This window comes from Phocoena sinus, chromosome 19 (assembly GCF_008692025.1).
Source record: "Phocoena sinus isolate mPhoSin1 chromosome 19, mPhoSin1.pri, whole genome shotgun sequence".
Lineage (NCBI taxonomy): Eukaryota > Metazoa > Chordata > Mammalia > Artiodactyla > Phocoenidae > Phocoena > Phocoena sinus.
The window spans coordinates 6570573-6588874 of record NC_045781.1 but is presented as its reverse complement, the minus strand read 5'-3'; the positions used below and the strand labels follow the sequence as shown (position 1 = coordinate 6588874).

The window sequence follows — 18302 nt, the reverse complement described above, 5'->3', positions numbered from 1 at the left end:
AAGCCAGTTTGAGCGAGGGGGTGGAGCTCTTGGACCCGCCCCCTTGTTTACTTCTCCGTTAGGACTGTTTCGCTGCGCCTGCGCACTGGCCGTTCCACCTTTAGCGTCTGTGACGTGACTTGAAACCTCGTGGTTCAAGTTTAACCACCCCATTCTGAAAAATGGTTACACCCATTCCTATTCTAGAACACATGGGGACGCCACCACTGTCTGGGCTTGAGGGGAGTTTCCTATCCGGATGTGACAGCACGCTGACCCGGAAAAGGAGGGAGCCGGGGCAGTGAGGTCTCGGCCGCGGCTATGGAGGGCGCCGGTTACAGGGTAAGCACTGAAGACGCGTTCTTTTGCTTCCGTCTATGCGAAACGCCGCCCTCCGGTGGTCTGCTTCTTTCTCAGGACTTGCAGGGACTCTGGGAGCCCAGCACCTCCTTAACAAGCATACCATTCCCTTAGTAAACACGCTGTCACCCTTCCTTCCACTGCCCTAGGGAGACCCATATCGTTTAGCCCCGCCCCCTGGGGCTCGCCCAGTTTGGAATGCACTCCGCCTTTTTCCCCTCCCCATCCTCCGGAGTGCCAGAGAAGCCTGGCGCTATACAGGTTTCACTCCGGGCCCCATCCCCTAGGTAAATGTACCCTGGGCCCCACCCCCAAGGTGAATAGCTCCTCCCCCGGGTCTGCTCCCATTGGCTCTCTTTTGAGCCCCGCCCCCTCAGTGTCTTCCCACGCTTGGGCCCCCGCCCCTCAATGGTTCCCGTTCTTAGGTGGTATTTGAGAAAGGAGGCGTGTACCTGCACACCAGTGCCAAGAAGCACCAAGACCCGGACTCCCTCATCGCCGGCGTCATCCGTGTTGTGGAGAAGGTAGACCGGGAGAGAGCAGGGCTCGGGCAGGCCTAGAGCGGGAGGGAGGCGGCGTCTGTAGGAGTATAGTATGGAGGTCAGCAACGGGAGGTTAGGAAGGAGAGGTGGCTTTCTAAGGCTGAGGGTCCAGAACTGGGAGGAAGTTTGGAAATATGGTTTGGGGAGTTTGGAGGGAAGCACTCCCAACCCCTTCTTTTTTCCCTCAGGACAATGACGTCCTGCTGCACTGGGCTCCTGTAGAGGAGGCTGGAGATTCCACCCAAATCTTCTTCTCCAAGAAGGTAGGCTACCTTTGCTTCCCCTTTCTCCACTTGCTTTTTTTCTAGGTCGGGGCAGTGGAAAGCATTTGAAGGACTTGAATACAATTCCAGACCTACCCTAGGAGCATGTGTGGTCCTGGTTGGGACCTAAGTTCTCTCTGTCCCTCACTTTCGTCTTCTCTGTGAAATGGGGCTGAAGATGTCCATTCACGGAAAGAAGGTAGACACTATGAGATTTGTGGCCATGGGGGTAGCTGCCTGCCTCCTCACCCCCTTTGCTTCTTGGGAGAGCTCTGCCAGGGTGCAAGAGGACAACTCAGCCTGTGGATTCAGGTTCCACGGGCTCTCAGCCCATAAGGACTTGACGGAGTGTGGCATTTTTTCTTGGGCAGTCTTGCCATCGTGTCCAGAGAGGGAACAAGACCTGACAGAGGTCTTGTACTCATCCACTTCGCCAGGATTCCTTCCTTCCCCGGGTACAAGACCTCGCCCTTCTCATTTCCAGATGTCTCCTTGTCAGGCCCTTGTGCTGGATGGTGCTGGGACCCAGAGATGAATCCAACCCAGACACTACCTAAGTCCTCCCTCACCCCTCATTCTGTTTTTGAGAAATTGAGGCACGATGAGAGGAAACCTCATCCTCTCATCCTCTCCTGAGGTCAGAAAAGCTAGGAAGTACTGGAACTTGGATTTGAACCCAGACATACTGACTCCAGAGCACGTCCTCTTCTGGGGAGCAGACATTTGGGCTAGGACTCTAAAGATGAGAAGCAGGCAAGAATATATTTCAGCGGGGACTTCCCTGGTGGTCTAGTGGTTAAGACTCTGCGCTTCTACTGCATGGAGCATGGGTTCAATCCCTGGTTGGGGAACTAAGATCCCACATGCCACACAGCATGGCCAAAAAAAACCCCAAAAAACAATATATTTCAGGGACGGAAGGAAGAAGGGTGTTTCAGGGCAGAACGGAACGTGGGATGTCTCTGTAGAGGGTTTTGCTGGAAAGATGGTTGGGCCTGAAATGCCAGGCTGAGAAGCTTGGACCTGTCCTGGGGGCCAAGGTTAGCCTTGGGAGGGGAAAGGTATGGGTATGGAAAGCCCCATTTGTGGGGTCATGTGGGAGATGGATGGAAGGACCAGATGGAGGGAGATTGGGGGCTGGGAGGTCGGGGAGGAGGCCAGTGTGACGGGCCAGGAAGAGAAGATGAAGCCTCAGCTGGGGCCATGGGGTTTCAAATGGAGATTCCTCCCCTATAGAAGTTTAAGTAGCAGCAACCAGGATTTTGCATTTTCACCAACCTCACAGGCAGTCTGAGTGCCTTTCTTGAGAATATTGCTGTCCTCCTTGGCGCTCTTATTTTCAAATAACAGAAACCCACTGAGACGGGCATCAGTGGGAAGGACACATATAAATTCAGGATACATTCAGCTCCAAGGAACACAAAACTGAGCTGACAACACAGTGAGCAAACAAGTTTGTTTCTTTCACCTCACAAGACTCCAAAAGGTATGAGGCTGCTGTCCTTGGTTAGTGACATCAAGGCTTGGATTGCTGAGAACCTACTGTGCTTGCTCTAGTGGTGTTTAAATGACCACTTCAGCTGCAGCCATTGCATCTGCCTTTTAAGGCAGGAAAAAGGGGCCAGCAGGGCACCAATCATATCTGTCCTTTTTATCAGTAAAAACAGGTTTTCCAGAAAGCTTTGCGTCAGTTAGGAGTTGCATTTGGTTGTATGTAATAGAAACAGGAATACCAGCGACCTAAACAAGATAACAGCTCATTTCTCTCTTTTTACAAAGCCCAGAAGTCAGCAGTATAGGTTCATATGTTATCAATGACTCAGCTTCCTTCCAACTTTGCTCTGTAATCCTCAACATGTGGCATCTGTCCTTAAGGCTGCCTTCTGGTCCAGAAGGGCTGCTGGAGCTCCAGCCTTTTTAACTGTTTTTGTTCACTCTCTATGTGTATCTCAGGTTGGCCAAAGAGCTCTGCTCACCATGCTGCTAGAGCAGCCAGCATCTTAAAGGTCTCATTCCTTGTGGCAGAGGGAAAGAGATCTCTAGAAGTTTTTCCCTGGCAGTTAAACAGTCCATCTTGGAAGTGATATATCCCAGCCGTTTGGCCAGAACGAGTTGCATGTCTCCACTCAGCCAGTAGAGTTCAATGAGCTGTAATCCTACTGTATGCCCGAGGGGTGGAGAGCTGCAAACATTTGACAGACAGCACACTAATTATCATTATTTTGTGTAAACATTGGCAAAATTATCAAATTCTTCATGTCACAAAACAGGGAGGGCACAGATGGCTTTGCCAGGGGCTGGTTTGGCAGCTTGTGGACAGGTGTCCCTGCCATTCCTTGGTCTTCCTTTCATGGCCCTGGTTGGCTGCCACAGTTCCAAACACCATGTCCTCCCTTGACAGCACATAGAGGCTAACCTGAATAGGGTGTTCACTCCTGTAGGTGCCTTTTTATCAGGAATTCCCTTCTTCAGACTCCCCGCGGATGTACCCTCAGCTTCCACTGGCCAGAGTTGGGTCCCTAGGCCATTCAGAAATGCAGGGAAGGCTGGGAAAGTGGATATTGGGATATTTCAGCTTCTGTTATGGGAGTGGCTTGTCAGTCTGGAATATCCAGCAGAAATGGCTGTTGGGTAGACCCACAGTCTGAGTCCTTCTAATCATGCAGGGTTTTACTGCAAGAGTCACAAAACACTCCAGTTACTTTAAGCAGCAAGGGGTTAAATGCAAAGACATGGAGGCTTATAGAATTTTTATAAAAGCTAGAGGAATAGGACTGACACTGCAGAACTGACCTGCCAGGGGAGCTGCGATCCAGTGAGGGCAGGGCTGTAGGGAATGGGACTGTCATTGGAGTTGTCAAGTTCGAGAATCAGAGCTGCTAATCGGCCCCACTGCTGCCCCAGTTACCACTCTGTGTGCAGGAAGATGAAGACAGAGATAAGACTCCTCCTTTTTCCTTGTCAGCCAAACACCAGCCAGAGTGGCAGGAAGTTGCCCTTATCCAATTTCCACTTTGTAGATCTGAGTGCATCTGACTGGTAGGCTCTTGTGCCTGGAACGCAACTTCAGGGGAGCCTGGGAAATGTTTTACCTTTCTAGCCTTTCCCATAGAGGAAGAAGACACATGAGCTGTGAATTCTCTCACAATTGCTGCAGTCCTCACACATTTTGTCCCCTCCCTGCCCTCCTCCATGGCTCATGGCCAGCATCATCGGCTTTTACTGCACTCTGACCCTCAGCATGGCCCTGCTCTGCATGGTTTCCCTGAATCTGCCCAACAGGCCCCTGAGCTCATGTCAATAAAAGCAGCCACCAGCTGGCCCCATGCTGGGCACTTCATGTTATTTTCATAACAGAATACGAGCCAGCTATTTTTTTTTTTTTTTTTATGCGTTACGCGGGCCTCTCACTGTTGTGGCCTCTCCCGTTGCGGAGGACAGGCTCCGGACGCGCAGGCTCAGCGGCCATGGCTCACGGGCCCAGCCGCTCCGCGGCATGTGGGATCTTCCCAGACCGGGGCACGAACCCGTGTCCCCTGCATCGGCAGGCGGACTCTCAACCACTGCGCCACCAGGGAAGCCCCGAGCCAGCTATTTTTTTCTTTTATTCAGATAGAATTCACTTACCCTCAGACTCAAAAAAATTCAAGCTTTATGAAAACTTAAAATTGTCAAAGTGCGTAATTCAGTGGTTTTTAGTATTCACACACGTTTGCAACCATCACCACTGTGTGATTCTGGAACATTTCGTCATCCCTGAAAGAAACCCTGTACCTGTACTCCCCTCCTCCAGCTCCTGGCAACCACTAACCTGCTTTTTGTCTCTATAAATTTGCCTTTTCTGGATATTTCACATAAATGGAATCATACTCTATGTGGTTCTTCGTGACTGGCTTCTTTTATTTAGATTGCTTTCAAGGTTCATCCGTATTGTAGCATCTATCGGAACGTCCTTCCTTTTTATTGCTGAATAAAATTCTATTGTATGGATCTACCCATTTTGTTAATTCATCAGTTTGGTGGACAGTGGGTTGTTTCCACTTCTTGGCAGTCACGAATAATGCTGCTGTGAACGTTCATGTGTAGGTCTTTGTGTGGGTGTTCATGTTTATTTCTCTGGGGTGTATACCTAGGAGCGGAATTGCTGGGTCATATGGTAATTCCACGTTTAACCTTTTGAGGACCTGCCAGACTGTTCTCTACAGTGGCTGCACCATCTTACAATCCTACCAGCAGTGTAAGAGGTTCCACTTTCTCCACATCCTCACCAACACTTGCTATTGCCTCTTTTTTTATTCTAGCCATTCTAGTGGGTGTGAAGTCATATCTGATTTGGTCTTGATTTGAGTTACTCTAGTAACTCCTACCTATTTTAAGCACAGCGACCTCTGGCAGTCTGACTGCAAAGCACCCCAACCCCTACCTAGCTGTCTGCTTTTTATGTGGGGATGCTTTGGTTACAGCCACCGTGAGACTTGGCTTCAAGTCCTGGCCCATTCCCTGGCTGCATTGGGTGACCGACCCTGAGAGCAAGTGCTGTGTCCTCTTTGTGCCTCAGTTTCCCTCTTTGTTCAATGGGGCTACCTCCCAGGGTGGCCTCGAGGCTCAGATCTACAAACTCTGAATCCACAGTCCCTCAGTCTCTTTTCCTGTCTTCCCCCAAGGACACCAGTGGGGGAGACTCCTGCACCTCTGAGGAGGAACCAACCTTTGACCCCGGCTATGAACCCGACTGGGCCGTCATCAGCACCGTGCGGCCACGGCACCGCCACTCAGAGCCCACGAGAGGTAGACTAAGCTGTTGCCCCTGGGGGGGGGGGCAGGCGGAGACACGACTTACCCTCAGTGGTCATGGCTCCATGGGCTGTGCTGCCCACAGTCAAGATGGCCACCCACAGTGGCCTCCGGTCCCAGGAGAGTGGGTGGGGGGTGCAGGGCGGTCCCCAGCCCCGGTCCAGCGTGGCCAGCGTCTCTGAGGTTTGCAGCCTTGCTCATCAGGCCGGGCTCCCTGATTGGCTGTGGGCACCTCCACGTAAGTCCTGCCCAGGGAATTTTCCAGGCTGTGGCAGTGACGGTTGCAGGGTGACAGGGTAATTTGGGCCATCCTGGAGTCGCACAGGGTGCTGGGGGCACCAGAGGAGGTATCTAACCCCCTAGGGGGCAGAGAAGTCTTCCAGGAAGAGGTGGTGCCACAGCCTAGCTCTGAAGGATGCTTGAGAGTTTTCTCTCCCTGCAGAGAGAGCAGTGGGGGTAAGGCCAGAGGTGTGGGGCACTGGGTGTGTTTAGGAAACCACAGCCTTTTTGCTGTGGCTTGAGAGGGGTCTAGAGTGAAGAGAGGGTCGGAGGTGAGACAGGCAGGGTTGGGGCGGGCGGGGGACAGACGTGGGGAGCCTGGGGAGATTTGGGGGCAAGCAGGCATCCCCCAGGCTCCCGTCCAGTTTTACTGGGTTCCTTTCCCAGAGGGCCTGGGGCTGGCTCGCAGTGGGCTCTCAGGAGATGCCTGAGCCGCCTCTGGCTCCACACGGCCCCGCCTCCCGACCCCCACCTGCTTCCGACGCTGCTGTCCCCTTAGGTGCAGAGCCCAGCTCCCCCCGGGGCTCCTGGGCCTTCTCCGTGAGTCTGGGGGAGCTCAAGTCCATCCGCCGTTCCAAGCCGGGCCTCAGCTGGGCATACCTGGTCCTGGTCACGCAGGCTGGAGGCTCCCTGCCCGCCCTGCACTTCCACCGCGGGGGCACCCGCGCCCTGCTCCGTGTCCTCAGCCGTTACCTGCTGTTGGCCAGGTGAGCCTTGTCCCAGGCCCCACCCCTCCAGGGATGCAGCCTGACTCCCTCAGGGCTGTGAAAGTAATACAACCCAGACTGATTTAAAGGCAGGAAATAGAGACTTGAGTGGCGCGTGTAACTGCAACATCAAAGGGCAGTTTGACATCAGGCGGGACCCGGGTCCCAGAGTGCAGAAAGAGTTGCTCTTTTTCTTTCTGAGTTTGCTGTCATTCTCTGGGGGCCCCGGTGGGTAGAAAGCACCTCTTTCCCACATTCCAGCAGCATCTTGGGGCTGCTTCTCGTTGGCCTATCCCTGAGTCAGTCACCCTGGCCAGGGAGGTGGAAGGCCCTCGTTGACCAGCCCTGGGGCCTGTGCCATCCCTGGGGTCCAGCTGGGGTCTCAGGCCTGAGATGAGGGATTCCCCATGGGCAGTCGGGACACTGAGAAAAAAAGAAAAAAGTGGGCACCCTGCCTGTGTGTCACCCAGATGCCCTGCCCACAGCTCCCCGCAGGACTCCCGCCTCTACCTTGTCTTCCCCCATGACTCCTCGGCCCTCTCCAACTCCTTCCACCACCTCCAGCTGTTTGACCAGGACAGCTCCAACGTGGTGTCTGTGAGTCCCCAGCGCCAGGCTGGCCGGTGTGGGCAGGGAAGGGTGGGCCGTGCAGGCCAGGCAGGGAGGGTGGACGGTGACCGCCCCTCGGCCCTGTCCCCAGCGCTTCTTCCAGGACCCCTACTCCACCACCTTCAGCAGTTTCTCCCGTGTGACCAACTTCTTCCGGGGAGCCCTGCAGCCACACCAGGAGGGGGCCTCCCCTGACCTGCCTCCAGCCCCCGATGACGAACCTGAGCCCGGGTTTGAGGTCATTTCTTGTGTGAGTATCAGGGTGGACGCTGCTGCTCTTTGGCGGTCACCGTGGGCATGGGACTGCATTTCCCTGGGCCTCTGTTTCCCCAGTGAGATGGGGATAATAACAGCATCGCCCTCATCGGGTTTCATGAGTGACTTGGTGGAAGGTGCTTGTAGCCTGTGCACCTGGTGCCTGTTATTACTGGGGGGCTTTCCTGACTTGGGGGTTGACTTTTTCACTGACCCAGCCAAGGAGATGCTTCCTGCCCCAAACGTTCTGTCCGTCCGTGCAGCTTAGAAGGGCTCTGAGCTGACTCGGAGTGGCCCACGGTGGGCTGGGGAGCGCTGTTGGGCCGAGGCCCTGGGCTCACTCGTCCTTTGTCCCCCAGGTGGAGCTAGGGCCGAGGCCAGCTGTGGAGCGGGCGCCTCCGGTCACGGAGGAGGAGTGGGCCCGCCGCATGGGCCCCGAGGGCCGCCTGCGGCAGGTCCCTGAGCTGAAAGCCCGCATCTTCTCAGGGGTGAGGAGCCGAGCGGGTGGGCAGGGTCGGTGGGCAGCCAAGGGGAGGCCCGTCTGAGCTGCCCTCTGCCCTCCAGGGTCTGAGCCCCAGCCTGCGACGCGAGGCCTGGAAGTTCCTCCTCGGGTACCTGAGCTGGGAGGGCTCAGCCGAGGAGCACAAGGCCCACGTGCGCAAGAAAACGTGAGTGAGACGCCGTGGCTCCTGCCCTGCTGTGCTCCAGCCTCTGGCCTCCTGAGTCGACTGGAGGTTTTTGATCAACAGCATATCCCAGTGGGCGGCCTGGCACCGGCGCGCTACCCGTGCACAGACGGGCCATCGACCTGAGCACAGCGGGGACAGAGGCAGTGGGCCAGGCCCTGCCCCTGTAGGGCCCAGAGCCCATCCCCGATGCCGTTTTCATTCTGGCACCGTGCTATTTCAGTGGTCACCGCTTTGCAGCGGGCTTCCTAACCCCATGGGGCCACCTCTCCTCGTTCCTGGTATATCTTGTGCCTCTGCCGTGTGTCCCGGTCCCTGCCCCTGCTGCTCTCTGTCCAATGGGGGTGACAGACTTTGAACAACAACAAAAAAACCCCACAAGGGTGTTGTGTGTCATGAGAGATGTGGGGAAGGGGAAGCACAGGGGCGGTGAGCTAGGCTGAGCCCTGTAGGATGAGGCGGCGGGGAGGTGTCCCTACATCTCACCCGCTCCGCTCCCCTCAGGGACGAGTATTTCCGAATGAAGCTGCAGTGGAAATCTGTGAGCCCGGAGCAGGAGCGGAGGAACTCACTGCTGCGCGGATACCGCAGCCTCATTGGTTGGTGGGGGGCAAGGGTGGGATGGTGAGACCAGAAACAGCTGGGAGGGGCCCGAGGGAGCCCCGTCTCCCTAAGAGCAGGAGCAAGGCCATCTGTAGGGATGGAGGGGAGTGAGACGGGGGTGAACAGGGGTGAGTGGCCCTGGGGTCGGGTATGGGGGAGCACGGGAGGGGAGCCAGGCTCCGTGGGTTCAAATCTACCACCTACTCACTGTGAGATCTTGGCAAGTGATTCTACCTCCCTGGGCCTCAGTCTTCCCATCTGTTGATGGTTTAGTAACTGTCAGCTGCTGGGAGGGTGTGGCGAGCTGGTGAGCGTGAAGCACGGCACCTCACGTGAGAGCGTTCAAGATGGTTTCTGGATGACCCACACCTGCCTAGGTGTGCTGGCGGCCGGCCGGCAGGGACAGGGCTCACCTTTCACGCCTTTGCGCTTTGCCCCCTGTCCCCACAGAGAGAGATGTGAGCCGCACCGATAGGAACAACAAATTCTACGAGGGCCCCGAGAACCCGGGGCTGGGCCTGCTGAATGACATCCTCCTTACCTACTGCATGTACCACTTTGACCTCGGTGCGGCACAGCCCGGGGGCAGTTGCTGGGGGCTGGCCTTGCGGGGGGAGCACGCTGCAGGCCTCGGCTGGGCCCTGACCCCATGTCCCCCCAGGCTATGTCCAGGGCATGAGTGACCTTCTCTCCCCGATCCTCTACGTCACTCAGAACGAGGTGGATGCCTTCTGGTGTTTCTGTGGCTTCATGGAGCTTGTGGTGAGGCTTGGCAGGGCTGGGAGACAGGCCCCCTCAGAAGCTGGGGTCTGGCTCCTCACGTGGCCCTCCCTCCCACAGCATGGGAACTTTGAGGAGAGTCAGGAGACGATGAAGCGGCAACTTGGGCAACTCCTGCTCCTCTTGAGGGTGCTGGACCCTCCGCTCTGCGACTTCCTGGGTACGTGTCTCGGCGGGTAGGCAGGGGATGATGGTGGGCCCACACACCTTGCTGCAGAGTCTCTGGGGGTGGCCACAGACAATGTCCAGGATGTTTGGACGTGGTGCGAGCAAGAGAAACATCCCCACAGAACCCAGAATTGATATGTAAAAGCAGGACTGCGGTTTGGAGCAAAACCTCAACAAATGCAGATGTGGGCCCCCTACCCCTGCCAAACGTGCCCCCGCTGCCTGCTGAGGTGGCTCCTTCGTGTGCTGTCAGACTTTTCAGACGAAGGACCTGGGCGCAGCTCCTCACACTCCTCATCTCCAACCAGCTCTCATCTCCAGTCACCCCTGAGCCTGGATTGGAAACTGGTTCTCTGGGCTGCTGGGGCGGGGACTGCTGCATTTCGGCTTTTAAATTTGACTGCATTGCTTGTTCAATATAAAAAATGCAGGGAATTCACGTAAAGAGAAGAAAGTTAAAGTTGCTGTTGCTCGTACTATTTTTTTGAATGCAGATGATGATAAGCTAATTTATTTATTTTTTATTTTTGGCTGTGTTGGGTCTTCGTTGCTGTGCGCGGGCTTTCTCTAGTTGTGGCGAATGGGGGCTACTCTTTTTTTTTTTAACAGTTTTTAAAAAATTAATTAATTGATTTATTTTTTGGCTGTGTTGGGTCTTCATTTCTGTGCGAGAGCTTTCTGTAGTTGTGGCAAGCGGGGGCCACTCATCGCGGTGCGCAGCCTCTCACTGTCGCGGCCTCTCTTGTTGCGGAGCACAGGCTCCAGACGCACAGGCTCAGTAGCTGTGGCTCACGGGTCCAGTTGCTCCGTGGCATGTGGGATCTTCCCAGACCAGGGCTCGAACCTGTTTCCGCTGCACTGGCAGGCAGATTCTCAACCACTGCGCCACCAGGGAAGCCCCTGGGGGCTACTCTTCATTGTGGTGCGCGGGCTTCTCATTGCTTCTTTTGTTGCAGAGCACAGGCTGTAGGTGCGTGGGCTTCAGTAGTTGTGGCACGCGGGCTCAGTAGTTGTGGCATGTGGGCTCTAGAGTGCAGGCTCAGTAGTTGTGGTGCACGGGCTTAGTTGTTCTGCGGCATGTGGGATCTTTCTGGACCAGGGCTCGAACAGGTGTCCCCTGGCGTGTCCCCTGCATTGGCAGGCAGGTTCCCAACCACTGAACCACCAGGGAAGCCCTACATCATCAGTCTTATCGACTACGTGGTGTTCTGTCCATCTTAATGATGTATAAGAATAGATTTAACCTGACCTGCTGGACTTTTAGGTTATTTGTAGTTTTTCACAGTGATGAATCTATATTCGTGGATTAGTTTTTTAGGTTAAATTCCAAGAAGTGATATTGTATCCAGTGCAGTACATATTTTTACATCTTTTGAAACACTTGTCTTCATCACTGCTTTCCCAGAAAGTTCTACCAGCTTACGTTTTTGCTAGCAGTGTACGCGAGGGCCAGTTTCCTCACACCTCCCCCAGCTTTGGATGTTGAATAGATTTTTTCCCTGAGTGGACTGGTCTTACTGCCTCCCTTCCACATGAGAGCGGCGGAGACCACGGGGCTAGCTCACCTCATCTGGAGCCCGGATGGCAGGATGGGAAGGTTCCTGCTGGCGCTGAGTGTCCCTGTCCCCGCTCTGAAGCTGTCCCTCCACTTGTGTAGACTCGTGCAGGTCCTTACAGCCAGGGTGACTTCTTAGAGTCCAGTCCGACCCCCGGGCGCCCTGTGAATTAGAGCGGGATTGGAGTTGATTCTGAGCTTGCTCTCAGCTGAGTGCCGCCCCTCCCACTGCTGTCCTCCCCTAGACTCCCAGGACTCTGGCTCTCTCTGCTTTTGCTTCCGGTGGCTGCTTATCTGGTTCAAGAGGGAATTCCCCTTCCCGGATGTCCTTCGGCTATGGGAGGTGAGCCAGCCAGTTGGGGTGGGAGGGCCGAGAGGGAGAAATGGATTGGCTGTACTGCCAGTGGATGGGGCAGGGAGGTTGGTGGGAGGTGGGCAGGGCGTGGGGCAGACCTGGGTGGGACCTGAGGCAGAGGCTTTGCAGTGACCCCTCCCCTGGGCACTGCTAGGTGCTGTGGACGGGGCTCCCTGGCCCCAATCTGCACCTGCTGGTGGCCTGCGCCATCCTGGACATGGAGCGGGACACCCTCATGCTTTCAGGCTTCGGGTCCAATGAGATCCTCAAGGTGAGACCCTGGCTCCCTCCCAGTCCCCTCCCTCCCCCTGCCCATCCTGACCTGTGTGAAGACACATCACCTGGGTGTGAACTCCGTGGAGGCTGGCCCTGCCCCTGTGCCACAGTACCTTTCGGTAGTAGGTACTCAAAATAGGATTGTGGAAGGTATGATTGGCTAAGCTGTGAGCACGGTGGCCAGGAGACGGGGTCTGTCTGTCTCCTACCCCATTATCCCTGGCTTCCTGCAGTGCCCTCACAGAGCATGTGACCCATGCACGAGTGGGCCACCTGCCCCGGCCCCAGTGCATTAATGTGGGGCGGGGCCGCGGCAGTGGGGCTCGGTGCCCTCTTTCTTCCTTGAATGCTGCACCTGGCAAGCAGCTGGAGAGAACATGACCTCTCCTGATCCCCCAGCTCCACTGTGAGCCCCAAGAGGGCCAGCCCGGTCTGTCTTCCCTCAGTTGTACCCCAGCACGAGGCACAGAGTAGGTGCTGGGGCGGTGGTGGCTGGGTGATCGCAGGCAGGCAGGCAGGCCTGACCCACCCCCGCCCGCAGCACATCAACGAGCTGACCATGAAGCTGAGCGTGGAGGACGTGCTGACGCGGGCCGAGGCCCTCTACCGGCAGCTGACCGCCTGCCGGGTGAGTCCCTGACCCCTCCCGATAGCCCCCCAACCCCCAGCAAACCTCTGACTTCTCGCTCCCTACCCGCCAACCCGCCAGGAGCTGCCCCACAACGTGCAGGAGATCCTAGGCCTGGCGCCCCCCGCAGAGCCCCAGAGCCCATCGCCACCTGCCTCCCCACTGCCGCTGTCGCCCACCCGCGCCCCACCGGCTCCGCCGCCCCCCGCGGACACAGTCCCGCAGCCTGACAGCAGCCTGGAAATCCTGCCAGAGGAGGAGGAGGAGGAGGAATGTGCGGACTCTTAACCGTGCTGGGCGAGGCGGCCTGCTCAGCACCGGACACTTTATCCAGCTCCCCCCCACGACCCCGCCCCTCCCGGAGGCTGGGGAGGGGAGGCGCAAAGAGGGGCGGGGCTCTCCACCAGGCCTCCCTTCTCTTAGCTGGTTTCTTGAAACTGACACTTTCCTATCTGGTTGGCCTCGAGTAGGTGGAGCGGGGAGGCCACCACACCGGCTTGGCTCTGGATCGAGAGGGGGTGGTGACTCGTGGTCTCCTCTGACCACTCTGCAGAGTCGACGTCTGACCACTGTGACCCTGACCCGGCCAATGAGGCCTAAGACGAGGCCCCTTGGGGGTGAGTGGTGGCGGTTTGTGGAGGCAGGGCTCCCTTACCTGCTTGAGTCTGGGGCTTTTGGAGGAGTGAGGATGGGGTGCAGGGGCACATCCCGGACATAACCGAGATGGAAGGGCCTGCGGGGCTGCTCCCTCTGGGGCCCTACTTACCAGCTTCTTGTTATGGGAAAAATAAACTCGTGTTTAACCCAGTGTCGGCTGGGCTTTTTGTTACTTGCTTAAGGATCCCACTGTGTCGTGACAGCCGTTGTGGGCACTGTGATTAACGTTTACCAGTGGCGCAAAGCAGTGTCCATCCTGTACCTCCTACTCCCCCAAACGGAGGCCGCGGCCCAGGAAGAAGTAGGACAGCTTCTGGGGCTCCAGGATAGGCGCAGCCCCTTCTACCGCGAGGGCTAATGGTTTTGCTCCCTGCAAACTGGGGAAGCGACTGAGCCAGGAAGGGGGCGGGACCACACTGCTGTTTCCAAAAATACTTTAATATTGGGTCCTCTTTTGGGTCGTGTGCGGAGCGGTGACGGCATGTAAGGCTGGAGAGTGGGTGCCCCGCCCCCTTTCGAGGCTGCGCGGGTGGTGCTGGGCGGGCGCCACGTGCACATGCCCCATGCTGTTGATGGTCCGGGGGTCGTTCCAGCTGCTGGTCCGGCTGTTGATCAAGACGGCGGCCCGCAGTGCCGACTTGACGGCCGTCTCCACCCAGCCGTGCGGGTAGGCCGTGTGCTCGCCGGCGAAGTAAATGCGGCCGTGGGGGACCGCCCAATCGTACTCGTGACCCTCGTCCTTGTCGGTTCGCCAGAGCATCGGGGGCTGCACCACGAAGCCGCCCTGGCTGTGCGGGTCCTCCGCCCAGCGCTTGACGATGCCGCTGCCGTCCCAGAGCCGGTACACGATGGGCCCGTGAAGCGCCGCCACGTCGTCGAGCGCCAAGCGCAGGGCTTCGGACAGGCTCAGGCCAGCGAACGTGGCAGCCGCGTCCGACCACGTGTACGAGGCGAGCAGCAGCGCGCCCTCGCCAGGCGGCGGATAGAATATCACGCGCGACGGTCGGTCGGTGCTCGAGTGGCCGCCTTCGATATGCTCGTCGTGCCAGAAGGGCCGGCGGAAGCTCAGGAACACCTTGGTGGCCGGCATGTAATGCAGCGCGCGCACCGCCTCCTGCCACTTGAGCGTCAGCGGCGGCGTGAAGGTGATGCGCTGCAGCGCGGGCCCGCTCACCGTCAGCAGCACCACGTCGGCCGTCAAGGACTTCAGATTCCGGGCCCGGCGCGAGGGCTCGAAGTACACGCTCACCTCGTGCGTCCCCTGCTTAATCGCCACGACGGGCGTGTGCAGCAGCACAGGCCCCGACAGCGAGTTCAGCAGCGCGCGCGGCAACAGGTCCCAGCCGCCCGCGATACGGCTGTACCTGCGGCGGGGCGGGTGCGTGACGGGCTCTCGGGCCCTGCATCTCCGCAGCGGCCCCTCCCCAGACACTCCCCGCTCCCTGCTCCAGTTCTCACTTGCCGGTTGCCTCTAATCCCACCCCTTCATCTACCCCCGCCCTCGTCAGTCCCCGATGGCCCCCCCCCGAGGCCCGGGAGCAGAGCGGTGTGACCCGGGAACCCCGCCTCGTCCCCTCAGGGCCAAGCCACTCTCCAGGTACCTTTCTTCCCCTGGAGGAACCGGGATGCGGGGGCGAGTGTGGCGGGACCCAGCGCGCCTCTCTCCGCCCCCTGGGCCCCTGCCCCCATCTCTACAGGCCGCGCCCACCCCGCCAGCCCCGCCCACTCCGTACTCGCCCCATCGGCCCCCGGCGTCTGGTCTGTCCAGCCCGCCGCCTCACCTGAGCCGGTCGCTGAGGCAGCTGTGAGCCCGCAGGGCCTCGGCGAAGCTGAGATAGAAGAAGCCGTCCTTGGACATCACGTCTCCCAGGAGCCGAACGGCAGGCTGGCTCAGGTTTCCCTCCCCGAGGAGGTATTCCTGGGGGATGGCGTGGCCCACCCAGGTCAGGGCCCAGGCAGGCTGCACCTGCCGGCTCCGTACCCCCTCCCACGGGGCCGCTCCCTGCGGAGCCTCTTACTTAGTTCAGTGACACAGCCGTGCTTAGTGCGGTTCCCTGGACCTCAGCGATACGGCCCCCCCCACCTTGTGACAGATGAGGGAAACCGAAGCCCCAAGAGGGGCGTGTCCAGCCCCGTCAGGCAGGGAGTAGGTGGCAGGCCTGGGGTCCCAGTTTCCTGCCTTCTGACTCCCCGCCCGAGGCCCCATGGACACCCTCCTTGTCGTCGTTTCTCAGACAGCGACACCGAGGCCCTCACTCACCAGGAGCGTGTGCCTTTCAAACTTCATCATTGCCTTTCTGCAGCCTAGTGTCCTGAGATCTTCGATGGCCTGTGGAGGGACAAGCAGTGGCGCTGAGCTGTGGGGACAGGACCGGGGAGGCCCCACCCGGGGTCCAAACCCGGCTTCTCTTCCTGCTCCTGCCCACGGCCGGCCATTTACCTCTCTTGTTCAAGCTGCCAGGATGTTGCCCGTGCTCGGCTCTCAGCCTTGCCCTCCACTGCAACTATGTCACCACCCTGGGAAGTCCTCCTGAGTCATTCCTACCCCTCATTCCCTGGGCGTTCGGTCCACCGGACAATGTCACACTCATCCTGGTTGGGTGTTATTTTGTCTGCCTCTGTCCCAGCCTGTGCGCTCCATGCGCTGTGTCCTTATGGACAGTAATTATTTGTCTCAGTCAGCGCTGTGTCCTTATGGACGGTAATTACCTGTCGCCTGGATCGTTGTGGGCGCAGACGGAAGTGGAGTCCCTTCTGCCACCCACCCATCAGCCCTGACAGGGCATGACTGCCACGGGGGTTTGTTCACGGCGCCTCGCCTGCCCACAGCCTTCTGTGGCTCCCCAGTGCCTGGAGCCGCAGAGTTCCAGCCCTCAGCCTGCCGTTCAAGGCCCCTGCCAGCCCCTCGGTCACCATCTTTTAGGGCAGCTTCAGGTCTACAGCACAGTGTCCAGTGCCCAGACCACCCTCGGGTCTCCCCCACCTCCATACCCCTGCACCTGCTCACCCCCCTCATCTTTGCCGGGCACCCAACTGGTCATCATTCACCACTTTGTTCAAGCCTCATCCCCTCCCGGAAGCCTCGCTGCCCTCTGTTTTCAGCCCTCTCCTTTGTCCACCTGGCTTCTCTCTTGTGGCCAGGGAACTCCCCAAAGGAGGTGTCCCTTCACTCACTCATTCACTCACTCACTCACCCTTCCCCTCACATTTCCCTAGGCTCCTTAAACTGGGCACTGCCAGGGCACAGAAATGGCCTGGACTAAGTGCCCACCCTGGTCCACGAGAGGAGATGGACAATTAGGAGCTCCCATAGGAGGCTTAGGCTGGCTCCTCCCTGAGGGCATCAGGGAAGGCTGCCTGGAGGAGGGGACACTGGAGCTGGTTCTTGAGGGATGAAAACGACCAACCCCTGGGTGGGAAAAGGAAAAGGCCCAGGCAGGGTCAGTGGCATGGGTGTGGGACGGTGGACAAGCATAGTGCAAACGAAGGAGTACAGAGCCGAAGGTGTTTGGGCCACCATGAGAGTTTGGGGTGGGCAATAAAAATTTCTTGGAGAGAAGATGGGGCTAAAGGAGTGGGAGAGACCAGACTGCTCAGGGCTTCAAACTGAGGCTGAGGTGCTAGGGAGCACAGGGGGCTGTGAGCAGGGTGGGCCAGGGTGAGGATGCAGGGAGAGGTCCAGGCCTGAGCTGGGGCTGGAGCTGGGGGGACAGAGAGGTAGGAACAGTGTGAGACAGTCGAGGGCAGGACGGATGGAGCTGGGACCTGACAGGGAAGGCAGGAAGCGAGGATGGCCCCTGGAGTTCTGCTTCGTGACTGGGGGTGGTGATGATGGCACTGTTGTGAGTTGGGGGAACCCAGGAATCTGAGTGGGTTCAGGGAAGCTGCCGCCGAGCTCAGTGGGAGCTGGAGGGTCCTGGGGGATGGCCAGGGGGAGACAGACATAGGTCTGGGTCTCAGGAGATGGACCTGGAAAACAAGCCCACAGATCATAGTTTAAACCAAAGGTGTAGAGGGACTTCCCTGGCGGTCCAGTGGTTAAGACTCTGAGCTCCCAATGCAGGGGTCATGGATTCAATCCCTAGTCGGGGAACTAAGATCCCACATCCCACGGGCCGAATGACGCAGCCTAAAAAAAACCAAAACAAACCAACAAAAGACCCCAAAGGTGTAGAAAGGTGAGGTTGTTCTGGCCAGTGTATGAGTGAGAAGGGGATGGGAGATGGGGATCAGCAGGGCTTATGGGGAAACTAAAGATGGAAGAGCCAGTGATGGGAAACCAGAAGGAATGGGAAAAGGAAAGCTAGGCCAGGAGGAGGAAAGGGCATGGGACACCACAGCGTGGAGGACAGGGGCAGGGGGACAGGGCTGCAGGGCTCGCGGTCACGCCTACCCTGTTGAGAGCCATCTGGTAGATTTCTTCGGGCGAGTGGCCCTTCTCCTCGGGATGCAGCTTGTAGCCCAGCTTCTCAGGCATCTTCTCCACCACGTAGTTCCGCAGCTTCACCTCATTCACCTCCGTCCACGTGTTCTCGTCGTACTGGGTGAATTTGGTCAGATTGAGTCCCAGGCTCTTGCAGAGCGCATGGAGGATCCTGAGGGAGTGGGAGCCGCTGGTGAGGGTCGGGCGGGGGAGGTGAGGGCCCCTCTCCCCAGTGGGGCTTGGAGAAGGGAAGGGGGTGGGTGGGGCAGCTGGGGACGGGGCTTGGGGCTGGGCATGAGGCTGGAGCCGGGCTAGATTGGGGGTCCTCAGTGCCAGGGACGGGAATGAAAGGGGAACAAGGCTGGAAGGCTGAGGGCGGCACA

The 18302-nt window shown here is 58.0% G+C and overlaps 2 protein-coding genes across 6 annotated transcripts in view; one reads left to right on the top strand and one right to left on the bottom strand.

The window, feature by feature from the left end:
- Positions 1-102: 102 nt before the first annotated feature.
- TBC1D17 (TBC1 domain family member 17) lies at positions 103-13651 on the top strand. 2 transcript variants are annotated; one of them, XM_032613879.1, is made up of 17 exons: positions 103-321; positions 765-863; positions 1070-1144; positions 5809-5932; positions 6717-6924; positions 7395-7521; positions 7625-7783; positions 8148-8276; positions 8353-8456; positions 8979-9073; positions 9528-9644; positions 9739-9839; positions 9918-10017; positions 11826-11923; positions 12090-12206; positions 12753-12839; positions 12921-13647. In XM_032613879.1, the coding sequence occupies exons 1-17, from the start codon at positions 301-303 to the stop codon at positions 13125-13127; spliced, it is 1968 nt and encodes a 655-aa protein (XP_032469770.1). In that variant the 5' UTR covers positions 103-300; the 3' UTR covers positions 13128-13647. The 2 variants fall into 2 exon arrangements, with proteins under 2 accessions (XP_032469770.1, XP_032469771.1); XM_032613880.1 differs by having other exon boundaries at positions 107-321; positions 7410-7521; positions 12921-13651.
- A 264-nt stretch (positions 13652-13915) lies between these two features.
- Positions 13916-18302, bottom strand: part of IL4I1 (interleukin 4 induced 1) — a 39719-nt gene continuing 35332 nt past the window's right edge. For 2 of the 4 annotated variants that reach the window (XM_032613882.1, XM_032613885.1), the window contains exons 4-7: positions 17890-18091; positions 15757-15825; positions 15278-15414; positions 13930-14860 (exon numbers count right to left, since the gene is read on the bottom strand). In XM_032613882.1, the coding sequence (XP_032469773.1) occupies positions 13933-14860; positions 15278-15414; positions 15757-15825; positions 17890-18091 (1336 nt within the window). In that variant the 3' untranslated portion in view covers positions 13930-13932. Of the gene's footprint in view, positions 14861-15277; positions 15415-15756; positions 15826-17889; positions 18092-18302 lie in introns of all 4 variants that reach the window. The other 2 variants (XM_032613883.1, XM_032613884.1) reach the window with 2 other exon arrangements.